We start from the raw sequence: 23,665 nt of genomic DNA on the forward strand, positions 1-23,665 counted from the left end.
AGAATCAGGAGATAGGTTGGAGAAGGTTTGAGCAGAGGGAAGAGATGATAGGATGGAAGAGGAGAGAGTAGCGGGGGAGAGAGAGCGAAGGTTGGGACGGCGCGATACCATCCGAGTAGGGGCAGTGTGGGAAGTGTTGGATGAGAGCGAGAGGGAAAAGGATACAAGGTAGTGGTCGGAGACTTGGAGGGGAGTTGCAATGAGGTTAGTGGAAGAACAGCATCTAGTAAAGATGAGGTCGAGCGTATTGCCTGCCTTGTGAGTAGGGGGAAGCTGAGAGGGAGAGGTCAAAAGAGGAGAGGAGTGGAAAGAAGGAGGCAGAGAGGAATGAGTCAAATGTAGACGTGGGGAGGTTAAAGTCGCCCAGAACTGTGAGAGGTGAGCCGTCCTCAGGAAAGGAGCTTATCAAGGCATCAAGCTCATTGATGAACTCTCCGAGGGAACCTGGAGGGCGATAAATGATAAGGATGTTAAGCTTGAAAGGGCTGGTAACTGTGACAGCATGGAATTCAAAGGAGGCGATAGACAGATGGGTAAGGGGAGAAAGAGAGAATGACCACTTGGGAGAGATGAGGATCCCGGTGCCACCACCCCGCTGACCAGAAGCTCTCGGGTGTGCGAGAACACGTGGGCGGACGAAGAGAGAGCAGTAGGAGTAGCAGTGTTATCTGTGGTGATCCATGTTTCCGTCAGTGCCAAGAAGTCGAGGGACTGGAGGGAGGGATAGGCTGAGATGAACTCTGCCTTGTTGGCCGCAGATCGGCAGTTCCAGAGGCTACCGGAGACCTGGAACTCTACGTGGGTCGTGCGCGCTGGGACCACCAGATTAGGGTGGCCGCGGCCACGCGGTGTGGAGCGTTTGTATGGTCTGTGCAGAGAGGAGAGAACAGGGATAGACAGACACATAGTTGACAGGCTACAGAAGAGGCTACGCTAATGCAAAGGAGATTGGAATGACAAGTGGACTACACGTCTCGAATGTTCAGAAAGTTGAGCTTACGTAGCAAGAATCTTATTGACTAAAATGATTAAAAATGATATAGTACTGCTGAAGTAGGCTAGCTGGCAGTGGCTGCGTTGTTGACTTTGTAGGCTAGCTGGCAGTGGCTGCGTTGTTGATTCAGGGGCTAGCTGGCTAGCTAGCAGTGTTGATTACGTTACGTTGCGTTAAAAGAACGACAATAGCTGGCTAGGTAACCTAGAAAATCGCTCTAGACTACACAATTATCTTTGATACAGAGACGGCTATGTAGCTAGCTATGTAGCTAGCTACGATCAAACAAATCAAACCGTTGTACTGTAATGAAATGAAATGAAAATGTGATACTACCTGTGGAGCGAGGCGGAATGCGACCGGGTTGTTGAGTTCTAATCGGTAGACGTTGGCTAGCTGTTGGCTACCTAGCAGTGTCTCCTACGTTAAGGACGACAAATAGCTGGCTGCGTTGTTGATTCAGGGGCTAGCTGGCTAGCTAGCTAGCAGTGTTGATTACGTTACGTTGCGTTAAAAGAACGACAATAGCTGGCTAGGTAACCTAGAAAATCGCTCTAGACCACACAATTATCTACACAATTATCTTTGATACAGAGACGGCTATGTAGCTAGCTATGTAGACTGTGGGCGTTAGCTAGCTGGCTAGCTGCTGGGCAGATACGTTAGGACGACGAAATACGATAATTACGCAATTATCTTTGATACAAAGACGGCTATGTAGCTAGCTAAGAAGAAATTGCTAAGATTAGACAAATCAAACCGTTGTACTATAATGAAATGTAATGAAATGTAATGAAAAGTTATACTACCTGCAGACCGAAGTGCAGACCGAAGTGCGGATGCGACTGCTCGCTCCGGATGCGACTGCTCGCTTTCAAAGACAATTATCTTCGATCTAAATTTTATAGTAAAAGAATGGCTGGAAATGTACAATTTCATTCAGTATTTCTCTTTTGGATGTATATGTAAGACTTCACCTTTAATGTTTTAGTGATTCACTGTACATTGAGAACCAGCCTTCTTTTGAATTTCATAACCAAATGTGGATCATTCAACCTCATTAATGACCTTGACATAGGAAATGAAAACGTGCCATAGAAACACCCATAGTCGACCAAAATCCATCCTGCAGTTAAGAGATATATCTTTGTAAGAGCAGGACCCATGAGCTCCCCTGATTTCCAGACCCCGGAATCTAGAGCCCAGAGGTAGCTGGCTAGAGGCTTGCTGCTTTCCATCAGGAAACTGCTGCTAGAACAAATCTCACTCTCTGCCCAGCAATATTAAGAAGCACCTATTTATCTCCTCCCCAACTAACCCACCACACTTCACAACAAACCTCTCAATCCCATCAGCACTCAATGAACCTGTCACCACAGCACTCTTCCCACACACACACATACACACACACTAGAGGTCGACCGATAATGATTTTTCAACGCCGATACAGATTATTGGAGGACTGAAAAGCCGATACCGATTAAATCAGACGATTTTTTAAATGTATTTGTAATAATGACAATTACAACAATACTGAATGAACACTTATTTTAACTTAAGATAATACATCAATAAAATCAATTTAGCCTCAAATAAATAATGAAACATGTTCAATTTGGTTTAAATAATGCAAAAACAAAGTGTTGGAGAAGAAAGTAAGAGTGCAATATGTGCCATGTAAGAAAGCTAACGTTTAAGTTCCTTGCTCAGAACATGAGAACATATGAAAGCTGGTGGTTCCTTTTAACATGAGTCTTCAGTATTCCCAGGTAAGAAGTTTTAGGTTGTAGTTATTATAGGAATATTTCTCTCTATACCATTTGTATTTCATATACCTTTGGGTGTTCTTATAGGCGCTTTAGTGTTGCCAGTGTAACAGTATAGCTTCCGTACCTCTCCTCGCTCCTACCTGGGCTCGAACCAGGAACACAACGACAACAGCCACCCTCGCAGCAGCGTTACCGATGCAGAGCAAGAGGGACAAATACTCCAAGTCTCAGAGCGAGTGACATTTGAAAGTCTATTAGTGTGCACCCCGCTAACTAGCTAGCCATTTCACATCACATCGTTACACCAGCCTAATCTCGGGAGTTGATAGGCTTGAAGTCATAAACAGCAGTGCTGCTGGCAAAATGCATATGAAAGTGCTGTTTGAATGACTGCTTATGAGCCTGCTGGTGCCTACCATCACTCAGTCAGACTGCTCTATCAAATCAGACTTAATTATAATATAATATAATAACACACAGAAATACGAGCATTAGGTCATTAATATGGTCAAATCCGGAAACTATCATCTCGAAAACAAGACGTTTATTCTTTCAGTGAAATACGGAACAGATGTTTATTTTATATTCCTGTTACATTGCACAACCTTCAATGTTATGTCATAATTACGTAACATTCTGGCAAATTGTTGCATATACCCTGACTCTGCGTGCAATGAACGCAAGAGAAGTGACACAATTTCACCTGGTTAATATTGCCTGCTAACCTGGATTTCTTTTAGCTAAATATGCAGGTTTAAAAATATATATATATATTGATTTTTAAGAAAGACATTGGTGTTTATGGTTAGGTACACGTTGGAGCGACGACAGTCCTTTTTCGCGAATGCGCACGGAATTGATTATATGCAACGCAGGACACGCTAGATAAACTAGTAATATCATCAAACATGTGTAGTTATAACTAATGATTATGATTGAATAAGTTTAATGCTAGCTAGCAACTTACCTTGGCTTCTTACTGCATTCGCGTAATAGGCGCCCAACTCGTGAGGCAGGTGATTAGAGCGTTGGACTAGTTAACTGTAAGGTTGCAAGATTGAATCCCTGAACTGACAAGTTAAAAATCTGTCATTCTGCCCCGAACAATGCAGTTAACCCACTGTTCCTAGGCAGTCATTGAAAATAAGAATGTGTTCTTAACTGACTTGCGTAGTAAATAAAGATGAAATAAGTGTAAAAAAAATTGATGTTTTCTTAAAAACGGCAAAATCGGCATCCAAAATTACCGATTTCTGATTATTATGAAAACTTGAAATCGGCCCTAAATTAAAACTTGAAATCGGCCCCCATTTTCGATTAATCGGTCGACCTCTAACACACACTGCACCACACACTGTGGTCTAGTCTCCCACAGCCAGATGGTATTAGATCAATTTACAGCTTTATTTATCTTCAGTGTTCTTGAAGATCTCCAAGATCTCTTCTTTTTATTTGTGCTTCATTTCCTTTTAAGCAGCAGGGTGCACAGAGTTATTTGCTTTAGCAGGCAGATAGCAGCACCATGAAAGAGCTGGATAACTTGAGTAACTAATGAGAGGCCTTAGATCTGGCTACTCCAGTGTCAATTTAATTGAACTCTGCCGGGCAAATGTTAAAGATCTGTACCTTTTTTTGTTGTTGACTGAATGTACTGTTTTGAAAGTGGGTGAACAGTGCTCTGCTGCTTTTCAAATACAAGTGTGACCTCTGTTTACCTTTGTTTTAACTGGAAATGTTGGATTCAAAACTAATTTGTTTTCTTGTTTTTAACAATGGTATTTTGAATGAAGAAAGCTAAGATTGAGATTAAGTTGTCCTGACCTCGGTAAATCAGTTCAACTAAACCACATCATTTGTCTAGACACATTTGCCAGCCAGACCATTGAGAAGAGCAAATATGATGTTTTTTGTGTTACTGTTCCACTCCCATAAGAACATGAAGTCATGTACCAGGCCTGAAAATAAAAGGGCAGAGAGGACACAGTCATTACCAGTTTAAAGAACAGCTCCAGTGACCTCTGATGATGAATATAATATGAAGATTGCAGACAGACATGTTTTTATGAAGTTGAAAATGTACCCATGTCGTAAGAGATTCATGTGTCCATGTCATAAGTAGAAATAGCTACTGCCTCATGATCCATGACGTTTCCTATGACCCAGGCTCCAACAGAAACTTAACAAAAATGTAATTCTCTCATTGCTTTCCACTAGTTGTTCTTTTAAGCTTCATTGCACCTCGTCTATAGATGATCCACAACTAAATTAATAGGAAAGAAAGTAAACATTGATTACTACACTTTTTGTTTTAGTTTGTATTTCATCTGTTTTGCAATGTTTTGTTCCTTGTTCTCTAGCCATCAACATTTACTTAATCTCACTCTGTCGCTCTCTCTCTCTTTCTCGCTCTAGTGTATGACAAACAGGGATTCTTGCTGAAGTTGGATGGTAATCTGTAAGTATTCCCTTAATACATTCTCTTTTCCAGTGTGTTGTGTTTTACCCCTTCACCTTGCTTTATGTGTTTTGACTACATGACGTTCATGTACACTGCTCAAAAAATAAAGAGAAAACTAAAATAACACATCCTAGATCTGAATGAATGAAATATTCTTATTAAATACCTTTTTCTTTACATAGTTGAATGTGCTGACAACAAAATCACACAAAAATGATCAATGGAAATCAAATGTATCAACCCATGGAGGTCTGGATTTGGAGTCGCACTCAAAATTAAAGTGGAAAACCACACTACAGGCTGATCCAACTTTGATGTAATGTCCTTAAAACAAAAAAAATGAGGCTCAGTAGTGCGTGTGGCCTCCACGTGCCTGTATGACATCCCTACAACGCCTGGGCATGCTCCTGATGAGGTGGCGGATGGTCTCCTGAGAGATCTCCTCCCAGACCTGGACTAAAGCATCCGCCAACTCCTGGACAGTCTGTGGTGCAATGTGGCGTTGGTGGATGGAGCGAGACATGATGTCCCAGATGTGCTCAATTGGATTCAGGTCTGGGGAATGGGCGAGCCAGTCCATAGCATCAATGCCTTCCTCTTGCAGGAACTGCTGACACACTCCAGCCACATGAGGTCTAGCATTGTCTGGCATTAGGAGGAACCCAGGGCCAACCGCACCAGCATATGGTCTCACAAGGGGTCTGAGGATCTCATCACGGTACCTAATGGCAGTCAGGCTACCTCTGGCGAGCACATGGAGGGCTGTGCGGCCCCCCAAAGAAATGGCACCCCACACCATGACTGACCCACCGCCAAACCGGTCATGCTGGAGGATGTTGCAGGCAGCAGAACGTTCTCCACGGCATCTCCAGACTGTCACGTCTGTCACATGTGCTCAGTGTGAACCTGCTTTCATCTGTGAAGAGCACAGGGCGCCAGTGGCGAATTTGCCAATCTTAGTGTTCTCTGGCAAATACCAAACGTCCTGCACGGTGTTGGGCTGTAAGCACAACCCCCACCTGTGGACGTCGGGCCCTCATACCACCCTCATGGAGTCTGTTTCTGACCGTTTGAGCAGACACATTTGTGGCCTGGTGGAGGTCATTTTGCAGGGCTCTGGCAGTGCTCCTCCTGCTCCTCCTTGCACAAAGGCAGAAGTAGCGGTCCTGCTGCTGGGTTGTTGCCCTCCTACGGCCTCCTCCACGTCTCCTGATGTACTGGCCTGTTTCCTGGTAGCGCCTTAATGCTCTGACACTACGCTGACAGACACAGCAAACCTTCTTGCCACAGCTCGCATTGATGTCCCATCCTGGATGAGCTGCACTACCTGAGCCACTTGTGTGGGTTGTAGACTCAGTCTCATGCTACCACTAGAGTGAAAGCACCGCCATCATTCAAAAGTGACCAAAACATCAGCCAGGAAGCATAGGAACTGAGAAGTGGTCTGTGGTTACCACCTGCAGAACCACTCCTTTATTGGGGGTGTCTTGCTAATTGCCTATAATTTCCACCTGTTGTCTATCCCATTTGCACAACAGCATGTGAAATGTATTGTCAATCAGTGTTGCTTCCTAAGTGGACAGTTTGATTTCACAGAAGTGTGATTGACTTGGAGTTACATTGTGTTGTTTAAGTGTTCCCTTTATTTTTTTGAGCAGTGTATGTTTTCGTTAGCCTCGACAGTCATCAAACTCTTAAGACTGTTACTGCTTCGGCTCCTTATCACAAGTATTTCACAAGAGAATTATTTTAGTGTGTTTTAGTGTGTTTGTTAACGATTAAATTGATTAGTTATACGTACGAGCATGATACTAGCAACGTCAAGGTTGTGGCTTCCCTTCTCACAGGGGGGTCGTTCATTTCATTTCTGCAAGTCATGACACCCAGATTTGTCTGAAATCGTTTCTGTAGTTAGAAAAAAATGAAGCATTCCGGAATCATTATTTTGTTGAAATATTATTTGATCTCTGAGAAGTTAAGCTAATTGATTTCACCCATATTAGCCATTTTAATTTATAGGATTCATATAATATTCAATAATTATAGTACCTAGCAGAATTTCCAAAGAAATGGTCCAGGTACTTGCATTGATTTGTGACAGGTGCAAAAAAAAGTTAGCATTTGAAACAGTTGCCAGGTAAACAAACCAAAGCTTGGGTTGCTGTTATACCAGCTCCCTAGCAGACTGCTGGCGCAGAAGAAATAACAGCCTGCGCAGAGAAGTACGAGATTGAGCTCAACTTTCTAGAGTTCTCATTTAGTTAACACTATCAACGTTTTGCTTTACCATGGGAATTGTGCTCAAATCAACACAATATTAGCCACTTTCAACGTAACATACTGACACAAAACAACTATGCAAGACTTAGTATGCAAAACTAACTGCAATCGATTTTATTGTAGGCTGAGTGCATTGGAGTAGGATTCAATTGCATTGACAGGCACGACTCAGCCCACACTCTACATAGACACTACATGCCATAACCAGTCAGAGCTAAAGTAGGCCTAATATGCAAATATGCATTACCATATATGGATCTGTGCCACTCACTTTCAACTGTTTTGTGTTTACAGCATGAGCGGTCACGAGTAGACGTGCTTGTTTTGAGATCAAAGCGAGAGCTGCATATAGCCAGCCACCTGTGCACATTTGATCATATTATTTGCTAGTTAATGAGTTATTAGCCTTGTTATAGCTAATTTCTAGTCAAGAATGTGGGAGTGATTGCTTACTACAAGAACACAAAATGTGTGCATTTCTAGACAACTTTGAAAAGCAAGTCAGGTAAAGAGCTTTTTTGTGTGTTAAAAGGGCAGTGTTGTATTTTGAGACGGTCTTGAATAAGCTAAGTAGCCAATAGGCATAATTTGTCTGGTTCTCTGTAATAATGGTATGGGAATAATAATGCATTTTATTTTGTAAAGTGGTTTCTTGCATGAAACAACATTTTCAGTCACCTCCGTGTCTGAAGGACAAGTGGATAAACAGGTTAATGTCAAACCCGGCATGTTTTTTTCAAAAGTCTCACGGAATGTAGACCAACATTTAACGCCACACATTTGCTGCTACTGTGGGCTGAATGATAGAACAGCTGTTTCCATATTAATGTTATGGGATGCATTTTTCTCCATTGTTTTTTATGGTAGGCCATTCGGATCAAATAGCCACGGTTACTTACTTGGCCATGGTTTAAAACTAACTTAAAGCAAGTACAGCCTTAGTGTTCACAGTAAACGCGCGCCGGACGTTTGCGTTCAGAAGACGTGAAATTTGCTCAGTGCTGACAATAACAGGGAACATTGCCAACGAAGCAAGCTAGATCTACTCAGGGTTTTCTAAAGCTAACCAGCTTCAGTTAGCTTCACATTTCAGCTCAGTCTTCATCCATACTACGGCGGTGGATATTGCTTGTCCCCCTGCCACTAACTCTAGCAGGCATGCAACTGTGCGTGCATGTCACACATGGCTAGTCGAGTGCCAAACTCTTCATTGAGACAATGCTGAAACGTCAATCCATGAGCGAGTCAGTGCCACATTTTAATTTGTGCCAAAGTCTAAATGAAAGAAAAGTTATTGCAAATGCAGCAGGCTATCGTGTGAAATAGGCTTTTAGTAGTGTTGTCTTTTATTTGATTACTTCTCGTTAATGCCGACTTTGATGTGCTTTTGTGTGCTTATGAATGCACAACCACAAGCACCTTTTTCCCCCACTCCTATCGATAAAATCATTCTATTAAGTCATACAAAAGTGTTACTGTGCTTGAAGTCTAAAATGCATTCTGTCAATGCTAAATGTTCAATGCAGGGAGGGGCATATTTGATGCGAGTGGGGGTCAACAACAAAAAAAATCAGTCACCAAGGGGGGCCGCAGTGGCTCATGGGTCCGCGTACCCACATCCATACCACATGCAGTCAGTCTTTTGGGGGCCCCAACATTTTCTGCAATTCTACACGTTTTACCATGGGGTGGAGAGAAATGTTTGCAGTTTTTATTATGATATCTGACTGTGAGTGACTAACAAAATCAAATGGGGGCTGCCCGGTCGGAAATTAGACCATGATTACTGCAAGTTTAGATTGCTGACCGCAAGACTAATTTACAATCTGAAATATTTTAGCTGATGGCTTATTGAGTGACTTTCAGTGATGAACGGTTATCCCAATTTGATTCCAGAGTTGACCAAAGTTACCTCACTAACTCCTCAAACCTGCTTCGTAGGATACCCCTCTGGTCCATAGGCTGCTTACAGTTTTTCTGCTTAAGAAAACCAATGTAATTTGAGTGAACTCTCCCTTTAACAATGGGGGGGATTCAGGATGTAGGACGGGACAAACCCAACAACTTCAATGAGAAATTTCTCTGAACAGGGGGGAAAAAACATCACCAATTCACTGAGAATACTGTGCATTACATAGTATGAAGAAACAATACTCAGAGCCGCCGCTCCATACTACTTGTTAAATATAGAAAACTGATATTATATATTATATACATTGTTAGTTTAGTTAGGTACTATATTTATTCAATATTATATGGATCTTATGAATTAAAATGGCCAATTTAGGTGCAATCAATTAGGTTAATTAAATTATATTTCAACAAAATAATGTTGCAGGAATGCTAATCTTATCTGTTTCTAACAACAAACTATTTCAGAACAATCTGAGATGGTGGAACGACCCAGGGATCACATTCATAAAATGCAAACGTGTCTGCTAAGTGGAATAGATTAGTATTACAATGCTATGGTGTTGTGCCCTACTTTTCCCCAACTGATGTAGTTCCTCTGGCTTGTCTGTTTATTAGACTAAGCTATGGACTGAACAGGTTATTCACGATGAGGTTCAAATCTTCTGTTCAGAGCAGTAATTAATATCAATGTGCATGGTTTTCAGAATATGGGCCTGGCACTCTGGCTTGCTTCCCAAATGGCACCCTATGTCTTCTTTTGACAAGGGCCTATAGGGCTCTGGTCACAAGTAGTGCACTATGAAGGGAATAGATTTACCATTTGGGACACAGACTGTCTGTGAGGGCAACTGTTTTCTCTTTACTTAATTGATCTGTTGACAACTGGTGCCCTCACCAACGACCAGCCCCACCTCGACTAGAAAACATTTTCCTAATAATTTTAGGGGCCTCTTGGGGATATATTTAGCTTGCTGGAAACAGAGGGATACTGTAATTCCTGGGGCACTTCCTGATTTAGTTCCTCGTTTTAGATTTGGTTCATTAAGAAATGATAGCAGCCATGACTGAATTAAACCGTGAGTTGGTTGAGGGTTGTGGTTTGATGTGGGTGTCTCGTGTGTTCGTAGGTGGTAAGAGTTAAACAAATGATTTAGCCAATTAGCTTCAGCCGGCTGGTGCGTGACCGTGGCAAAGTTGGTTTGACTTTGGATAAACTCGTCCCAAGGCTTGAATTGCTGGCGCATAGAGCCTGGTAACAGTGTGGGACTGTTTGGAATTCAGGGGTAGTGGATTTACTGAGTGACATGCTAATCAATTCAAATTCTGTTAAGAGGCGCGGCTCTAAATCGAGGCGGGAGAGGGTTGTCACTAATTAACACAGCCACAAAGTCATAAACCTTGCCTATTTCTAAAATGCCTCTTCTTAAAATCTGATTTTAAAGCTAACACTAACCACACTGCTAACCTTATGCCTAACCCTAACCTTAAATTATGACCAAAAAGCACATTTTTGTTGTCCATTTTTACTTTGTGGCTGTGGAAGCGAGTGGAAAACAAGATGTTCTATCACATGAACCATATTATTTTGGGGAAGCACAATTGAGTTGGGCATATAAAGTTTACGTGTAAAAACTATTTCTAAGATGCGTACTTTCAGATTTTCTAACTCACTTCCTTAAATCACTTGCGCTGCTTGAACTTTGAAGTCCACAATGTAGGGGGGAGGTTCTAAGGGTTGCACTAGATGGTGATGGACAGAGATTAGCCAATAAAAACTGGCGGCTGTTTGACGCTCCTGCCGTAAGTGCTCATTTGAGTGGATGAAAATAGTCACAAGTGCTCATTTGAGTGGATGAAAAAAGTCGAGGAGTGAAGTTGGGGGAGGTGCATCTGACAGCCAAGTCTGACACTGGTCTGGTTTTCTAACAGCAAGGCTAAGTGCAATATGGCAGCGTTGCCATTCTTTATAAAAGGTTGTTCTCCAGCCACCATATCACACACTTCTCAACTGAGAATGTATGTGTGTACATTGTATATTACATTGGTGAAAGAGAACCTAAAATATCACATTAATTTGTACATTTCTATTGTATACATGAATTGTGGCAAAGTTGGTTCCTGTTTCAGTCATGTCTTTGGTCACGTTCGCGTGGGTCTACGAAAAACACCCTAATGATTGGTTGACAAACGAGCCTCCCACAATGCATGCGGTGACTGCAGGATAAAGTTGATGAAGAGCCTGACAACTGCGGAGTCGGAACTTGTATCCCCATAATGCAACACACACCAACGATGGTCACCAACTTGAGAAAAGGGATCCGCTCAGAACGCACCCATAGACTCCCATTCAAGGTCCATTCTGAGGCGCTGTAAAACCAGACGTGCAACTTGTTACGTTCCCCAGCAAGAAAACCAAAAATGATGCCCAAACACGAGGGGGAACTGACGGTCACTGACCAACAACCAAAACAGGTGGGGTTTTAGGAGGCGTTCTGAAAGACACTCATGGGGTTGTCTACTGAAAGTTGACTAGCAACAACAACTGGAAAGACCCACCATGAGCATCCAGTAAATTTGCTCAAGAAGAGGCAAACAAAATAAAATCCCACACCAAACTTAAAGACGGGAAGCAATAAAAAAAATATATATTTTAGACAAAGGAATGTTTTTCTAGAAATCAAATAGGGAGCGCCAACTAAAGGTCTCTCAAAACAACTAGAGCCCTGAGCTAGCCACTTTCAGTATCTTAGCAAAAAGAGGGGTGAGGGAAACATCTTTACTCTGTTCTGCAATCAGCTGCTTCAAGTGTCAACTGTGGGGACCCTCTATTCCTTCAGTGGTCCTAAAAGATACTTGCTCACCTTTGGGGTTTTCAAAGGAGAGGTCAACTCAGGGGGTTTAGCAAAATCCAGATCACCCATAAATGTCTCGGACAGATCGACCAGGGTGGGATCGCTCCTCAACACTAGACTTGCTCCCGGCGACTTTCTTAGACATAGTATGTGTAACGACACAAACTAGGAACACCCTAGGGCACTTTTCTGATAACCCATCAGCTTTCTCTACTCTGGGTTCCTTACAAACGACAGGATTTGGAACGACCTTCCCTCCAGCCACATTGTTTCCCAAAATGAATGAGACCCCCTTCACCGGTAGGATAGGCCTCACTCCAATGATAACGTAACTTGTTCAGACTTAAGTTCCATATTATACAAAGGAACTTCCATGCAACCATCTCCCATGTCTTGTACTAACACACTGTAACCAGTTGCTGAAGTGTCAGACAAAGGCAAAACACCCTCCAAAATGAAGGCCTGGGATGCCCCAATATCTCACAGTATCTTCACCGGCTGCTTAAAAAGCATTGCCACTCTGCAGAGATATGAACCCTGCGGTACAAGCCGACTGTAAGGCAACCGGTGAAGATTCTGCGAGACATTGTAGCAGCCCAGTCCTTCATTTTGGAGGTACAATCCAGCTGCGCCCTACATGCTAATGTGCTATATGTGCTAAAGTCCAATCTCAAAACAATAAATGTAAAAAACAAAACCGGTAACAACCTGCACTCCAAATTGATGATTACTTGGGTACTGCCAGCTGTGGGCATGTTGACAGGATCCAAATAAACCCAACCCAAGAAAACGGTTACGGTACCCTTCATTCTGTGACATACAATTTTTTCCTCTCATCTCGAAAAATCTCAGTTTTGAACGAGACTGACTTTATGACCAAAATTACACATTGTTGTCAATTTTGTCAAAAGTTTGGACACACCTACTCATTCAAGGGTTTACTTGTACTACTTTATACATTGTAGAATAATAATGAAGACAAACTATAAAATAACACATATGGAATCATGTATTAATAAAAAAAAAAGTGTTAAACAAATCAAAATATATTTTATATTTCAGATTCTTCAAAGTAGCCACCCTTTGTCTTGACAGCTTCGCACACTCTTGGTATTTACTCAATCAGCTTCACCTGGAATGCTTTTCCAACAGTCTTGAAGGAGTTCCCACATATACTGAGCACTTGTTGGCTGCTTTTCCTTCACTCTGCGGTCCAACTCATCCCAAATCATCTCAATTGGGTTGAGGTCAGGTGATTGTGGATGCCAGGTCATCTGATGCAGCACTCAATCACTCTCCTTCTTGGTCAAATAGCCCTTACGCAGCCTCGATTTTTGGGGGGTCATTATTCTGTTGAAAAACATATGATCGTGTCACGTTCTGACCTCGTTCTGACCTTAGTTCCTTTTTTATGTCTTTGTGTTAGGTTGGTCAGGGCGTGAGTTTGGGTGGGTAGTCTATGTTCTTTTTTCTAGGTTGTTATATTTCTATGCGTTTGGCCTAGTATGGTTCTCAATCAGAGGCAGGTGTCGTTCGTTGTCTCTGATTGAGAATCATACTTAGGTAGCCTGTTTTCCCCATTTTGGTTGTGGGTGTTTAATTTCTGTTTAGTGTATGTTCACCTGGCAGAACTGTTTCGTTTTCGCTTCGTTATTATTTTGTGTAGTGTTCAGTTTTTCTATTAAAATATGTCGAACACTTACCACTCTGCATTTTGGTCCTCCTCTCCCTCACCAGACGAAAACTGTTACAGATAGTCCCAAAAACAGATGGGATGGCATATCGCTTTCAGAATGCTGTGGTAGCCATGTTGGTTAAGTGTGCTTTGAATTCTAAATCACTGACAGTGTCACCAGCAAAGACCCCCCCACCACACCATCACACCTCCTCCTCCTCCATGCTTCACGGTGGGAACCACACATGTGGAGGTTATCCGTTCTCCAAGAGTGTGCAAAGCTGTCATCAAAGCAAAACGTGGCTACTTTGAAAAATATAAAATATAAACTCAAGCCATAAAAGAAACGTCCTCTCGCTGTCAAATGCATTTATTTTCAGCAAACTTAACGTGTAAATATTTGTATGGTCATGACAAGATTCAACAACTGAGACATAAACTGAACAAGTTCCACAGACATGTGACTAACAGAAATGTAATAATGTGTCCCTGAACAAAGGGGTGGTCAAAATCAAAAGTAACAGTCAGTATCTGGTGTGGCCACCAGCTGCGTTAAGTACTGCAGTGCATCTCCTCATGGACTGCACCTAGTATGCCAGTTCTTGCGGTGAGATGTTACCCCACTCTTCCACCAAGGCACTTGCAAGTTCCCGGACACTAGCCCTCACCCTCTGATCCAACAGGTCCCAGATGTGCTCAATGGGATGTTAGGCTATCTATCCGCCAATTGAAGCTCAACAGAAGTTGGGTGATGTAACAGGACAGTGACCCAAAACAGAAGTAAATCAACAATATAATGGTTTCAACAGAAGAAAATACACCTTCTGGAGTGGCCCAGTCAGAGTCCTGACCTCAACCCGATTTGAGATGCTGTGGCTTGACTTCAAGAGAGCAGTTTATACCAGACATCCCAAGGATATTGCTGAACTGAAACAGTTTTGTAAAGAGGAATGGTCCAAAATTCCTCCTGACCATTGTGCAGCTCTGATCCACCACTACAGAACACTTTTGGTTGAGGTTATTGCTGCAAAAGGAGGGTCACACAGTTTTTAAATCCAAGGGTTCACATACTTTTTCCACCCTGCACTGTGAATATTTACACGGTGTGTTCAATAAAGACATGAAACGTTTAATTGTTTGTGTTAGTTTAAGCAGACTGTTTGTCTATTGTTGTGACCTAGATGAAGATCAGATCAAATTTTATGACAAATCTATGCAGAAATTCAGGTATTTACAAAGGGTTCACATACTTTGATGTTCTTACAATTGAAGTAAGGGCCCATGGACTCTTGATCTAGTGGTATGGAAGACTACATAAATTCAGTCTTTAACTTGTCATGGTTTCAACTCACCGGGTCTGGATCTTGGGACCAATATCCTGGTATAAATCTTGGTTTTGGCTCCTGGATATTACCTTAATCTTTTGTTTACAAACCATAAGCCACTCAGTCTGAAGAAGACAATGCTCTCTGATCATCGGCTGATCACTCCCAGCCCATAGGAAACCCACCCAGTTGACTACTTTTAAATGGCAATGTCAATACTAAAACAAGTTAAATGCCAAAACAAGTTCATGGCAAAATAAAGATAGGTAAAGTGATTATTTAAACATCTAACATAATTAATTAGATGCATAAGTCATTCAATCAAGTTTCAGATTCATATAATTAACATTTTACTGAGTTTGAAAATTAGGTAAAACATGTATGTTTTTACTATTTTAATTTGATATGCAAATAAAATGTCAACAATTCATCTTTAATGGAAGTTTAATCAAAATGATCACTACTGTACATGATTCATCCTTTATCACTGAATCATTGGATAGAGGTGAGAGTTAAATAAACGACAGCGCGGAGAGGCTGCCCCCCTTTTCGGTGAAAAGATTTTCAGATTTTTTTTACCATTTAGCCCCTTACTAAAGCTGCTACACTACAGCTGCTCCAGTCAGAACAGTTTCCGGGTATGTGAGGCTAAACAGTTTTAGGAGGGTATAAATGCTCTTATGCATTATTAAAGAAATGAAAATATATGTTTACAGTATAATTTGAGGATCTTTAAAGTAAGAGCCATCAAATTGTCATCAACATCTATCCTTTGCAATCTTATTAGGGATTCAAAGGTTCAATGATCTGGTTGTTTGTTCTTAACTGTTACACGTTTACAGCGTACTCCTGGTTCTTTTTTAAGGCTTATGCAGCTTTTTAGGCTTTTAGATTCTCTTTTTTTTTCAAGTTTTATTGGTCGTATGTACAGGATACACCAGGGGTACTCAAGTACTATTTGGGCTCGCGCAGCGGTCTAAGGCACTCTTGTTAGTGGAGAGAACATTTAGTCATTTTAATGCAAAATTCCTGCAATTCTACACATTTTTCCATGTCTAATTTGTGTTTATATGACACCAGGGGTTGAAACCTGACCAAAGACCCCTTTCTGGGTCCATATCCGGACCACAGTCCGCCAATTGAGTATGAGGGGGTATACACTGTCCAACGGAATGCTTACTTGCATGTTCTTAATTGACAATGCAACAACAATAAGAAATAATACAAGATAAGAATATGAGCATGAAGGAAATGGCCTTTCCTCTAGCCTAGCGGTTAAGAGCGGTGGACCAGTAACTGAAAAGTTACTGGTTCAAATCCCAGAGCTGGCAAGGTGGAAAAATCTGCTGTTCTGCCCTTGATCAAGACAGTTATCCCCCAACAACTGCTCCCCATGTTTTGTTTTTTTGTTTGTTTTTTTACCTTTATTTTACTAGGCAAGTCAGTTAAGAACAAATTCTTATTTTCAATGACGGCCTAGGAACAGTGGGTTAACTGCCTGTTCAGGGGCAGAACGACAGGTTTGTACCTTGTCAGCTCGGGGATTTGAACTTGCAACCTTTCGGTTACTAGTCCAACGCTCTAACCATGTGCCGATAACCTTGATTAAGGCAGCCCCCTGCACCTCTCTGATTCAGAGGGGTTGTGTTAAATGTGGAAGACACATTTCAGTTGTATGCATTCAGTTTTTACTAGGTATCCCCTTCCCTTTCTTCTCCTTGCGTGACAGTCTCTGACTTTCCTCTCCTTGCGTGACAGTCTCTGACTTTCCTCTTTGTTCCACAGGCCTTTGGAGCTGATGTACAAGTATGGCAATCTCAGCGAGGGAGTCTGCAAGCCTGGCTATGCAGCTGCTAAGATGACTGCCATTTATCCAAAGTAAGCTAATTATTTTAATGTGCATGTGTTATCATCTGATCTGTTTTTCAGTTTTTATAATTTGGTTTCTGATGCATCGATATGATTCAGCACCCCATAAATATTTCCTCTCCCATTTAAGTAAAGCGTTTTACCTCCGGTTGAGATGATGATGGCGCTAATTTGACAGCCTTATTCAAGGTTTTATTTCACTCTGACCACACCTTTCCATCTCATTAACATTCAGTTGTACTTTCTAAATCACCAGTGTCCTACTGTATTATATATGCCACATCATGGATTCTCAGCATGATCACAATAAACCCACAGATTATTGTCAGCTCCATCTCAGATACTATATGAGTCGCTTCCTCCATCCAGATAAAAACTTCCCCATAGAACCATTTCCTTGTCTGCTGGCAGGCTACTGGCCCATTGTCCGGCCCTCCTCAGCTAGTTAGAGGCAGCCAGGTAACTCAGATGGTCCTCTCATTGGACAGATCATGGGTTAAAAGGTCAGGGCACCCTCAGTGACTCCCAGTGAAGATGACGACCTTCCTGTGGATTCATCTCAATGAATCTTTCATTTGTACTGACCCAGTATGAACATGTGTTTCCATAGCGTTGTGGATGGTAGGATATCAGTGACCTTTCACCAGGCAGAAGCAAAGAGTCTTTCTCTATTTTTATTTCCTTGATTCCTTGAGTCCTCTCTCTTTGCCATCTCAAAAAATATTGGTGGAGAAGATCTGAGAGAGAGGACCTCGGATGTTCTCCTCCAGTGTGTTTTCAGAAGGAGGCGAGAGGGCACAAGGAATCCAGGAAATAAAAATTGAGATTGATCTTTCACCAGGCAGAGGCAAAGGGTCTCTGATATCCTACCATCCACAACGCTATGGAAACACATTTTCATACTGGGTCATTACAAAATGTCAGGCACATTCTATTTTACACATCATTATCTATTACAAATGTCAGATGTCTCAATAAGTTACCACTGACGTGAACTTTATTTTGTTGTTTTGATATTGGTCATTATTAAAAGGACAGTGTAATTCACTATGAACGATATATACACAAATACCTTATCAAAGCTTGCAAGGAATGATCATGGTGTGTAGTGAATGTTGACTTTGTCTTTTTGGGGACAAGAGAAGACTTTGGTCAGTGAGCGATCCCGATCCAGTTCACATTTGTGTTCTTGTCTAGCCAGGTGTTTCTCCTTCTTACATATAGAACATTTTATATTTAAGTTTGATCTAATATTACCACAACATTCTCAACATGCACATGTTTAGCTCTGTAAAGCATGAGAAAGCAGATTGGAATACATCCCCATTATGTTTCTCTCTTGATTTAATGGCAATTTGCATTTTAAGGTGATATTATGGGCCCATAATTTCACTCATAAGACATTTGAACAGCATTTAATCCTACAAACAAAACCATATTTTTTACACTTTATATGTTGACAATCTGCGCATTATTTAATTCATAGGACATTTGAACAGCATTTAATCCTACAAACAAAACCATATTTTTTACACTTCATATGTTGACAATCTGCACATGTGGATTGAACCTGCAATGTTTGGGTCTCAAGCCAGAACTATGTTTGAATACTCATACTAACCATATGAATATGTACAGTGCCTTGCGAAAGTATTCGGCCTCCTTGAACTTTGCGACCTTTTGCCACATTTCAGGCTTCAAACATAGAGATATAAAACTGTATTTTTTTGTGAAGCATCAACAACAAGTGGGACACAATCATGAAGTGGAACGACATTTATTGGATATTTCAAACTTTTTTAACAAATCAAAAACTGAAAAATTGGGCGTGCAAAATTATTCAGCCCCTTTACTTTCAGTGCAGCAAACTCTCTCCAGAAGTTCAGTGAGGATCTCTGAATGATCCATTGTTGACCTAAATGACTAATGATGATAAATACAATTCACCTGTGTGTAATCAAGTCTCCGTATAAATGCACCTGCACTGTGATAGTCTCAGAGGTCCGTTAAAAGTGCAGAGAGCATCATGAAGAACAAGGAACACACCAGGCAGGTCCGAGATACTGTTGTGAAGAAGTTTAAAGCCGGATTTGAATACAAAAAAAATTCCCAAGCTTTAAACATCCCAAGGAGCACTGTGCAAGCGATAATATTGAAATGGAAGGAGTATCAGACCACTGCAAATCTACCAAGACCTGGCCGTCCCTATAAACTTTCAGCTCATACAAGGAGAAGACTGATCAGAGATGCAGCCAAGAGGCCCATGATCACTCTGGATGAACTGCAGAGATCTACAGCTGAGGTGGGAAACTCTGTCCATAGGACAACAATCAGTCGTATATTGCACAAATCTGGCCTTTATGGAAGAGTGGCAAGAAGAAAGCCATTTCTTAAAGATATCCATAAAAAGTGTCCTTTAAAGTTTGCCACAAGCCACCTGGGAGACACACCAAACATGTGGAAGAAGGTGCTCTGGTCAGATGAAACCAAAATTGAACTTTTTGGCAACATTGCAAAACGTTATGTTTGGCGTAAAAGCAACACAGCTCATCACCCTGAACACACCATCCCCACTGTCAAACATGGTGGTGGCAGCATCATGGTTTGGGCCTGCTTTTCTTCAGCAGGGACAGGGAAGATGGTTCAAATTGATGGGAAGATGGATGGAGCCAAATACAGGACCATTCTGGAAGAAAACCTGATGGAGTCTGCAAAAGACCTGAGACTGGGACGGAGATTTGTCTTCCAACAAGACAATGATCCAAAACATAAGGCAAAATCTACAATGGAATGGTTCAAAAATAAACATATCCAGGTGTTAGAATGGCCAAGTCAAAGTCCAGACCTGAATCCAATCGAGAATCTGTGGAAAGAACTGAAAACTGCTGTTCACAAATGCTCTCCATCCAACCTCACTGAGCTCGAGATGTTTTGCAAGGAGGAATGGGAAAAAATTTCAGTCTCTCGATGTGCAAAACTGATAGAGACATACCCCAAGCGACTTACAGCTGTAATCGCAGCAAAAGGTGGCGCTACAAAGTATTAACTTAAGGGGGCTGAATAATTTTGCACGCCCAATTTTTCAGTTTTTGATTTGTTAAAAAAAGTTTGAAATCTCCAATAAATGTCATTCCACTTCATGATTGTGTCCCACTTGTTGTTGATTCTTCACAAAAAAATACAGCTTTATATCTTTATGTTTGAAGCCTGAAATGTGGCAAAAGGTCGCAAAGTTCAAGGGGGCCGAATACTTTCGCAAGGCACTGTAGTATGCTTATTGGTCATAGTATGGATATAGTTAATATGCCAAAAGTTCCCGGATGGCGTACTACATTTGCCAAAATATGAAGTATACAAGCAGCTTTTAGGACCCATAATGCAATTCATCAGAAAAATGGACATGGCTTCAATGTTTTCACATTTGAAGAAAATGGCGGAAAATATGCAGCTGAAGTCTGATGACAGCGGATACAAATTCATTGCTTTAACTAATTATGGCAAATATTAAGAAAATGTTGAGCAATATAATAAAGTAATGACTTTTCAAATAAGTTGCGTTACATTGGCTGACAATTTGTTAGCTATGTGAGCCTTATGAACCACATAGCATAGCATATCATTACAGCAGTTGCTTGTATGTACTGGTACGTTAGCTAGCTACCTAATGTTAGTTGGCTACTAATACATCAAACTTGCCAGGCAATATATTAACTATATGCTATCATGGCCTCCCGAGTGGCACAGTGGTCTAAGGCATGCAGTGCTAGCTGTGCCACTAGAGATTCTTGGTTCGAGTCCAGGCTCTGTCGCAGACGGCTGTTACCGGGAGACCCATGGGGCGGCGAACAAATTGGCCCAGTGTTGTCCAGGTTATGGGAGGGTTTGGCCAGCAGGGATGTCCTTGTCCCATTGCACACTGGTGGGTCCTCCGACACATTGGTGCGGCTGGCTTCTGAGTTAAGTGGGCATTATGTCAAGTGCAGCTTGGTTGTGTTTTGGAGGATGCACTTCTCTCCCGAGTCCGTAAAGGGAGTTGCAGCAATGAGACAAGACTGTGATTACCAATTGAATACCACAAAAAATGGGTAAAAAACAATAGTGTGTATATATATATGCTATCTAACTAACTACCCAATGTTTATTGTCTTGATTATTCATGTCATTCTTAGCTAAGTGGTATAGTCATTGTGCATTCTCAATGGACATTGTTAATTCTGGCTCTCTACTCTGATTTCAGAGCACTCGTGTCTGAGTGCGTCAGAGCACAGAATAACTGATGAGTTTAGAAACGCTCAACACCCGATGAATAAGACCGGTGTTAGTAAACGTCAGCAAAGAAAAAACATAAATGTGTTTCCAGAAGCACAGTTACACAGTCACCAACACTCTGGATAACATGAAAACAGCCTAACCAGCTCTGCTACGGTGAGTAAAATGGTCAGAGTGAGGTGTTTTCTCATTTGTGTCTGGAAGTAGCTAGCAATCTAGCCATAGTTAGCCAGTTAGCTTGGGTGCTTGACTGCCGAGGTCAGGATGCTCGGATCAACCCTACTCCTCGGCCAGAGCATCCAGTGTGTGCTCTGAACGCACCGAGATCAAAACACATTGAATTTAAGAATGGACAATCTGTCAACTCTTGATTTTGGAACGCCCAGAGCACACTCTGGCATTCCAGATTGAATTTACGAACACACCCGAAGTCGTAAAATGTCTAGCTAGTAATTTGATATGCTAACAAGCTAGCGAGAGGTTGCATTGCAACAGCAGCAACTTCCATTAGACAGGCAAAGCCCTAGTACGCTCACCGGAAACGATACCGCTTGTTTACATGATACTAAAATTAACTAATAGTATGTAGTATATACTCATTAGGTAAGTAGTATACAGTATGTTAGTATGGGTATTCGAACACAGCTCAGATCTTTTATCCTCTGCACCACCAGGGAAGCGCTCTCCCATATAATGTTTTCAGTTTATAGCCATGTCAGTATGGTTAATCAGGAATTCCACGCTTTCTTTCAAACCTTCTTATACATAACTAATCCAGGGAAATATTGGTATCACTTCACCCATCTTATTTACATTTTAGTCATTTAGCAGACACTTCTATCCAGAGAGATTTACAGTTAGTTTACAGGACAACCACATATCACAGTCATAGTAAGCTACTTTGAGGAAACATGTACTATCAGCAAAGTCAGAGCTAGTAAGGCAGAAAAAGTCAAGTGTGAGTGTTAGTTCGGAGGGGTGATGTGAGATTATTTAAGATATTCTGGGAAGGATCTGAAATGTTTTCTGAAGATGGGCATGGACTCTGCTGTTCTAACTTCAGGGGAAAGCTGGTTCCACCATTGGGAGCTGCCCTGCCAATGGGGCGACAGGGTAGCCTAGTGGTTAGAGCGTTGGACTAGTAACCGAAAGGTTGCAAGTTCAAATTCCCGAGCTGACAAGGTACAAATCTGTCGTTCTGCCCCTGAACAGGTACTTAACCCACTGTTCCTAGGCAGTCATTGAAAATAAGAATGTGTTCTTAACTGACTTGCCTAGTTAAATAAAAGGTTAAAAAAATAATAATAAAATTTTAAAAAGTGTGGGAGGGCCAAGAGACCAGATGTGGCAGAATGGAGTGCTCAGTTTTGGGTGTAGGATTTTAGCATATTCTGAAGGTTAGGGAGGGGCAGTACCTCTTGCTGCTCGTAGGCAAGTACCATGGTTTTGTAGTGTGTGCGAGCTTAGACTAGAAGCCAGTGGAGTGTGCGGAGGAGCGGGGTGACATGGGAGAAATTGGGAAGGTTGAACACCAGGCGGGCTGCAGCGTCTCAGTGAAGCTCATCTGCATGCTCGCGTCCTCACCGGGGTCTTGACCTGACTGCAGTTCGGCATCGTAACTGACTTCAGTGTGTAAATGCTCACCTTCGATGGCCACTGGCACACTGGAGAAGTGCTCTTCACGGATAAATCCTGTTTCAACTGTACCGGGCAGATGGCAGATAGCTTGTATGGTATCGTGTGGGTGACTGGTTTTCTGATGTCAACGTTGTGAACAGAGTTCCCCATGGTTACGGTTGGGTTATGGTATGGGCAAGCATAAGCTACGAACAACAAACACAATTGCATTTTATCAATGACAATTTGAATGCACAGAGATACTGTGAAGAGATCATGAGGCCCATTTTTGTACCATTCATCCGCCACCATCACCCCATGTTTCAGAAGCATGATAATGCATGGCCCCATGTCACAAAGATCTGTAAACAATTACTGGAAGCTCGAAAATGTCCCAGTCCTTTTTTTAAGGTGCTATGACCAACATATTCATATACGTATTCCCAGTTGTGTGAAATCCATAATGAATGTATTTAAATTGACTGATTTCCTTATATGAACTGTAACTCAGTAAAACCTTTGGAATTCTTGCATGTTGCATTTATATTTGTGTTCAATGTACAAGGTATCCAAGACTCTGAGTGCTGATCTAGGATCACTTTGCAGATCATGAAAAATAAGATAGGGGGAACATATCATTTTT

At 41.7% G+C, this 23,665-nt stretch overlaps 1 protein-coding gene across 10 annotated transcripts in view; it reads left to right on the top strand.

Annotated features, from left to right (window-relative positions):
* Positions 1-23,665, top strand: part of LOC115145200 (CMP-N-acetylneuraminate-beta-1,4-galactoside alpha-2,3-sialyltransferase-like) — a 103,501-nt gene that overhangs the window by 15,223 nt on the left and 64,613 nt on the right. For all 10 annotated transcript variants that reach the window (XR_003865935.2, XR_003865934.1, XR_003865936.1 and 7 more), the window contains exons 3-4: positions 5,176-5,218; positions 17,053-17,145. Coding sequence is in view for 6 of the 10 variants with exons in the window: in XM_029686561.2 (XP_029542421.1) it covers positions 5,176-5,218; positions 17,053-17,145 (136 nt within the window). In the remaining 4 variants the exon portion in view is untranslated. The remainder of the gene's footprint in view (positions 1-5,175; positions 5,219-17,052; positions 17,146-23,665) is intronic.

This window comes from Oncorhynchus nerka, linkage group LG17 (genome assembly GCF_034236695.1).
Source record: "Oncorhynchus nerka isolate Pitt River linkage group LG17, Oner_Uvic_2.0, whole genome shotgun sequence".
Classification (NCBI taxonomy): domain Eukaryota; kingdom Metazoa; phylum Chordata; class Actinopteri; order Salmoniformes; family Salmonidae; genus Oncorhynchus; species Oncorhynchus nerka.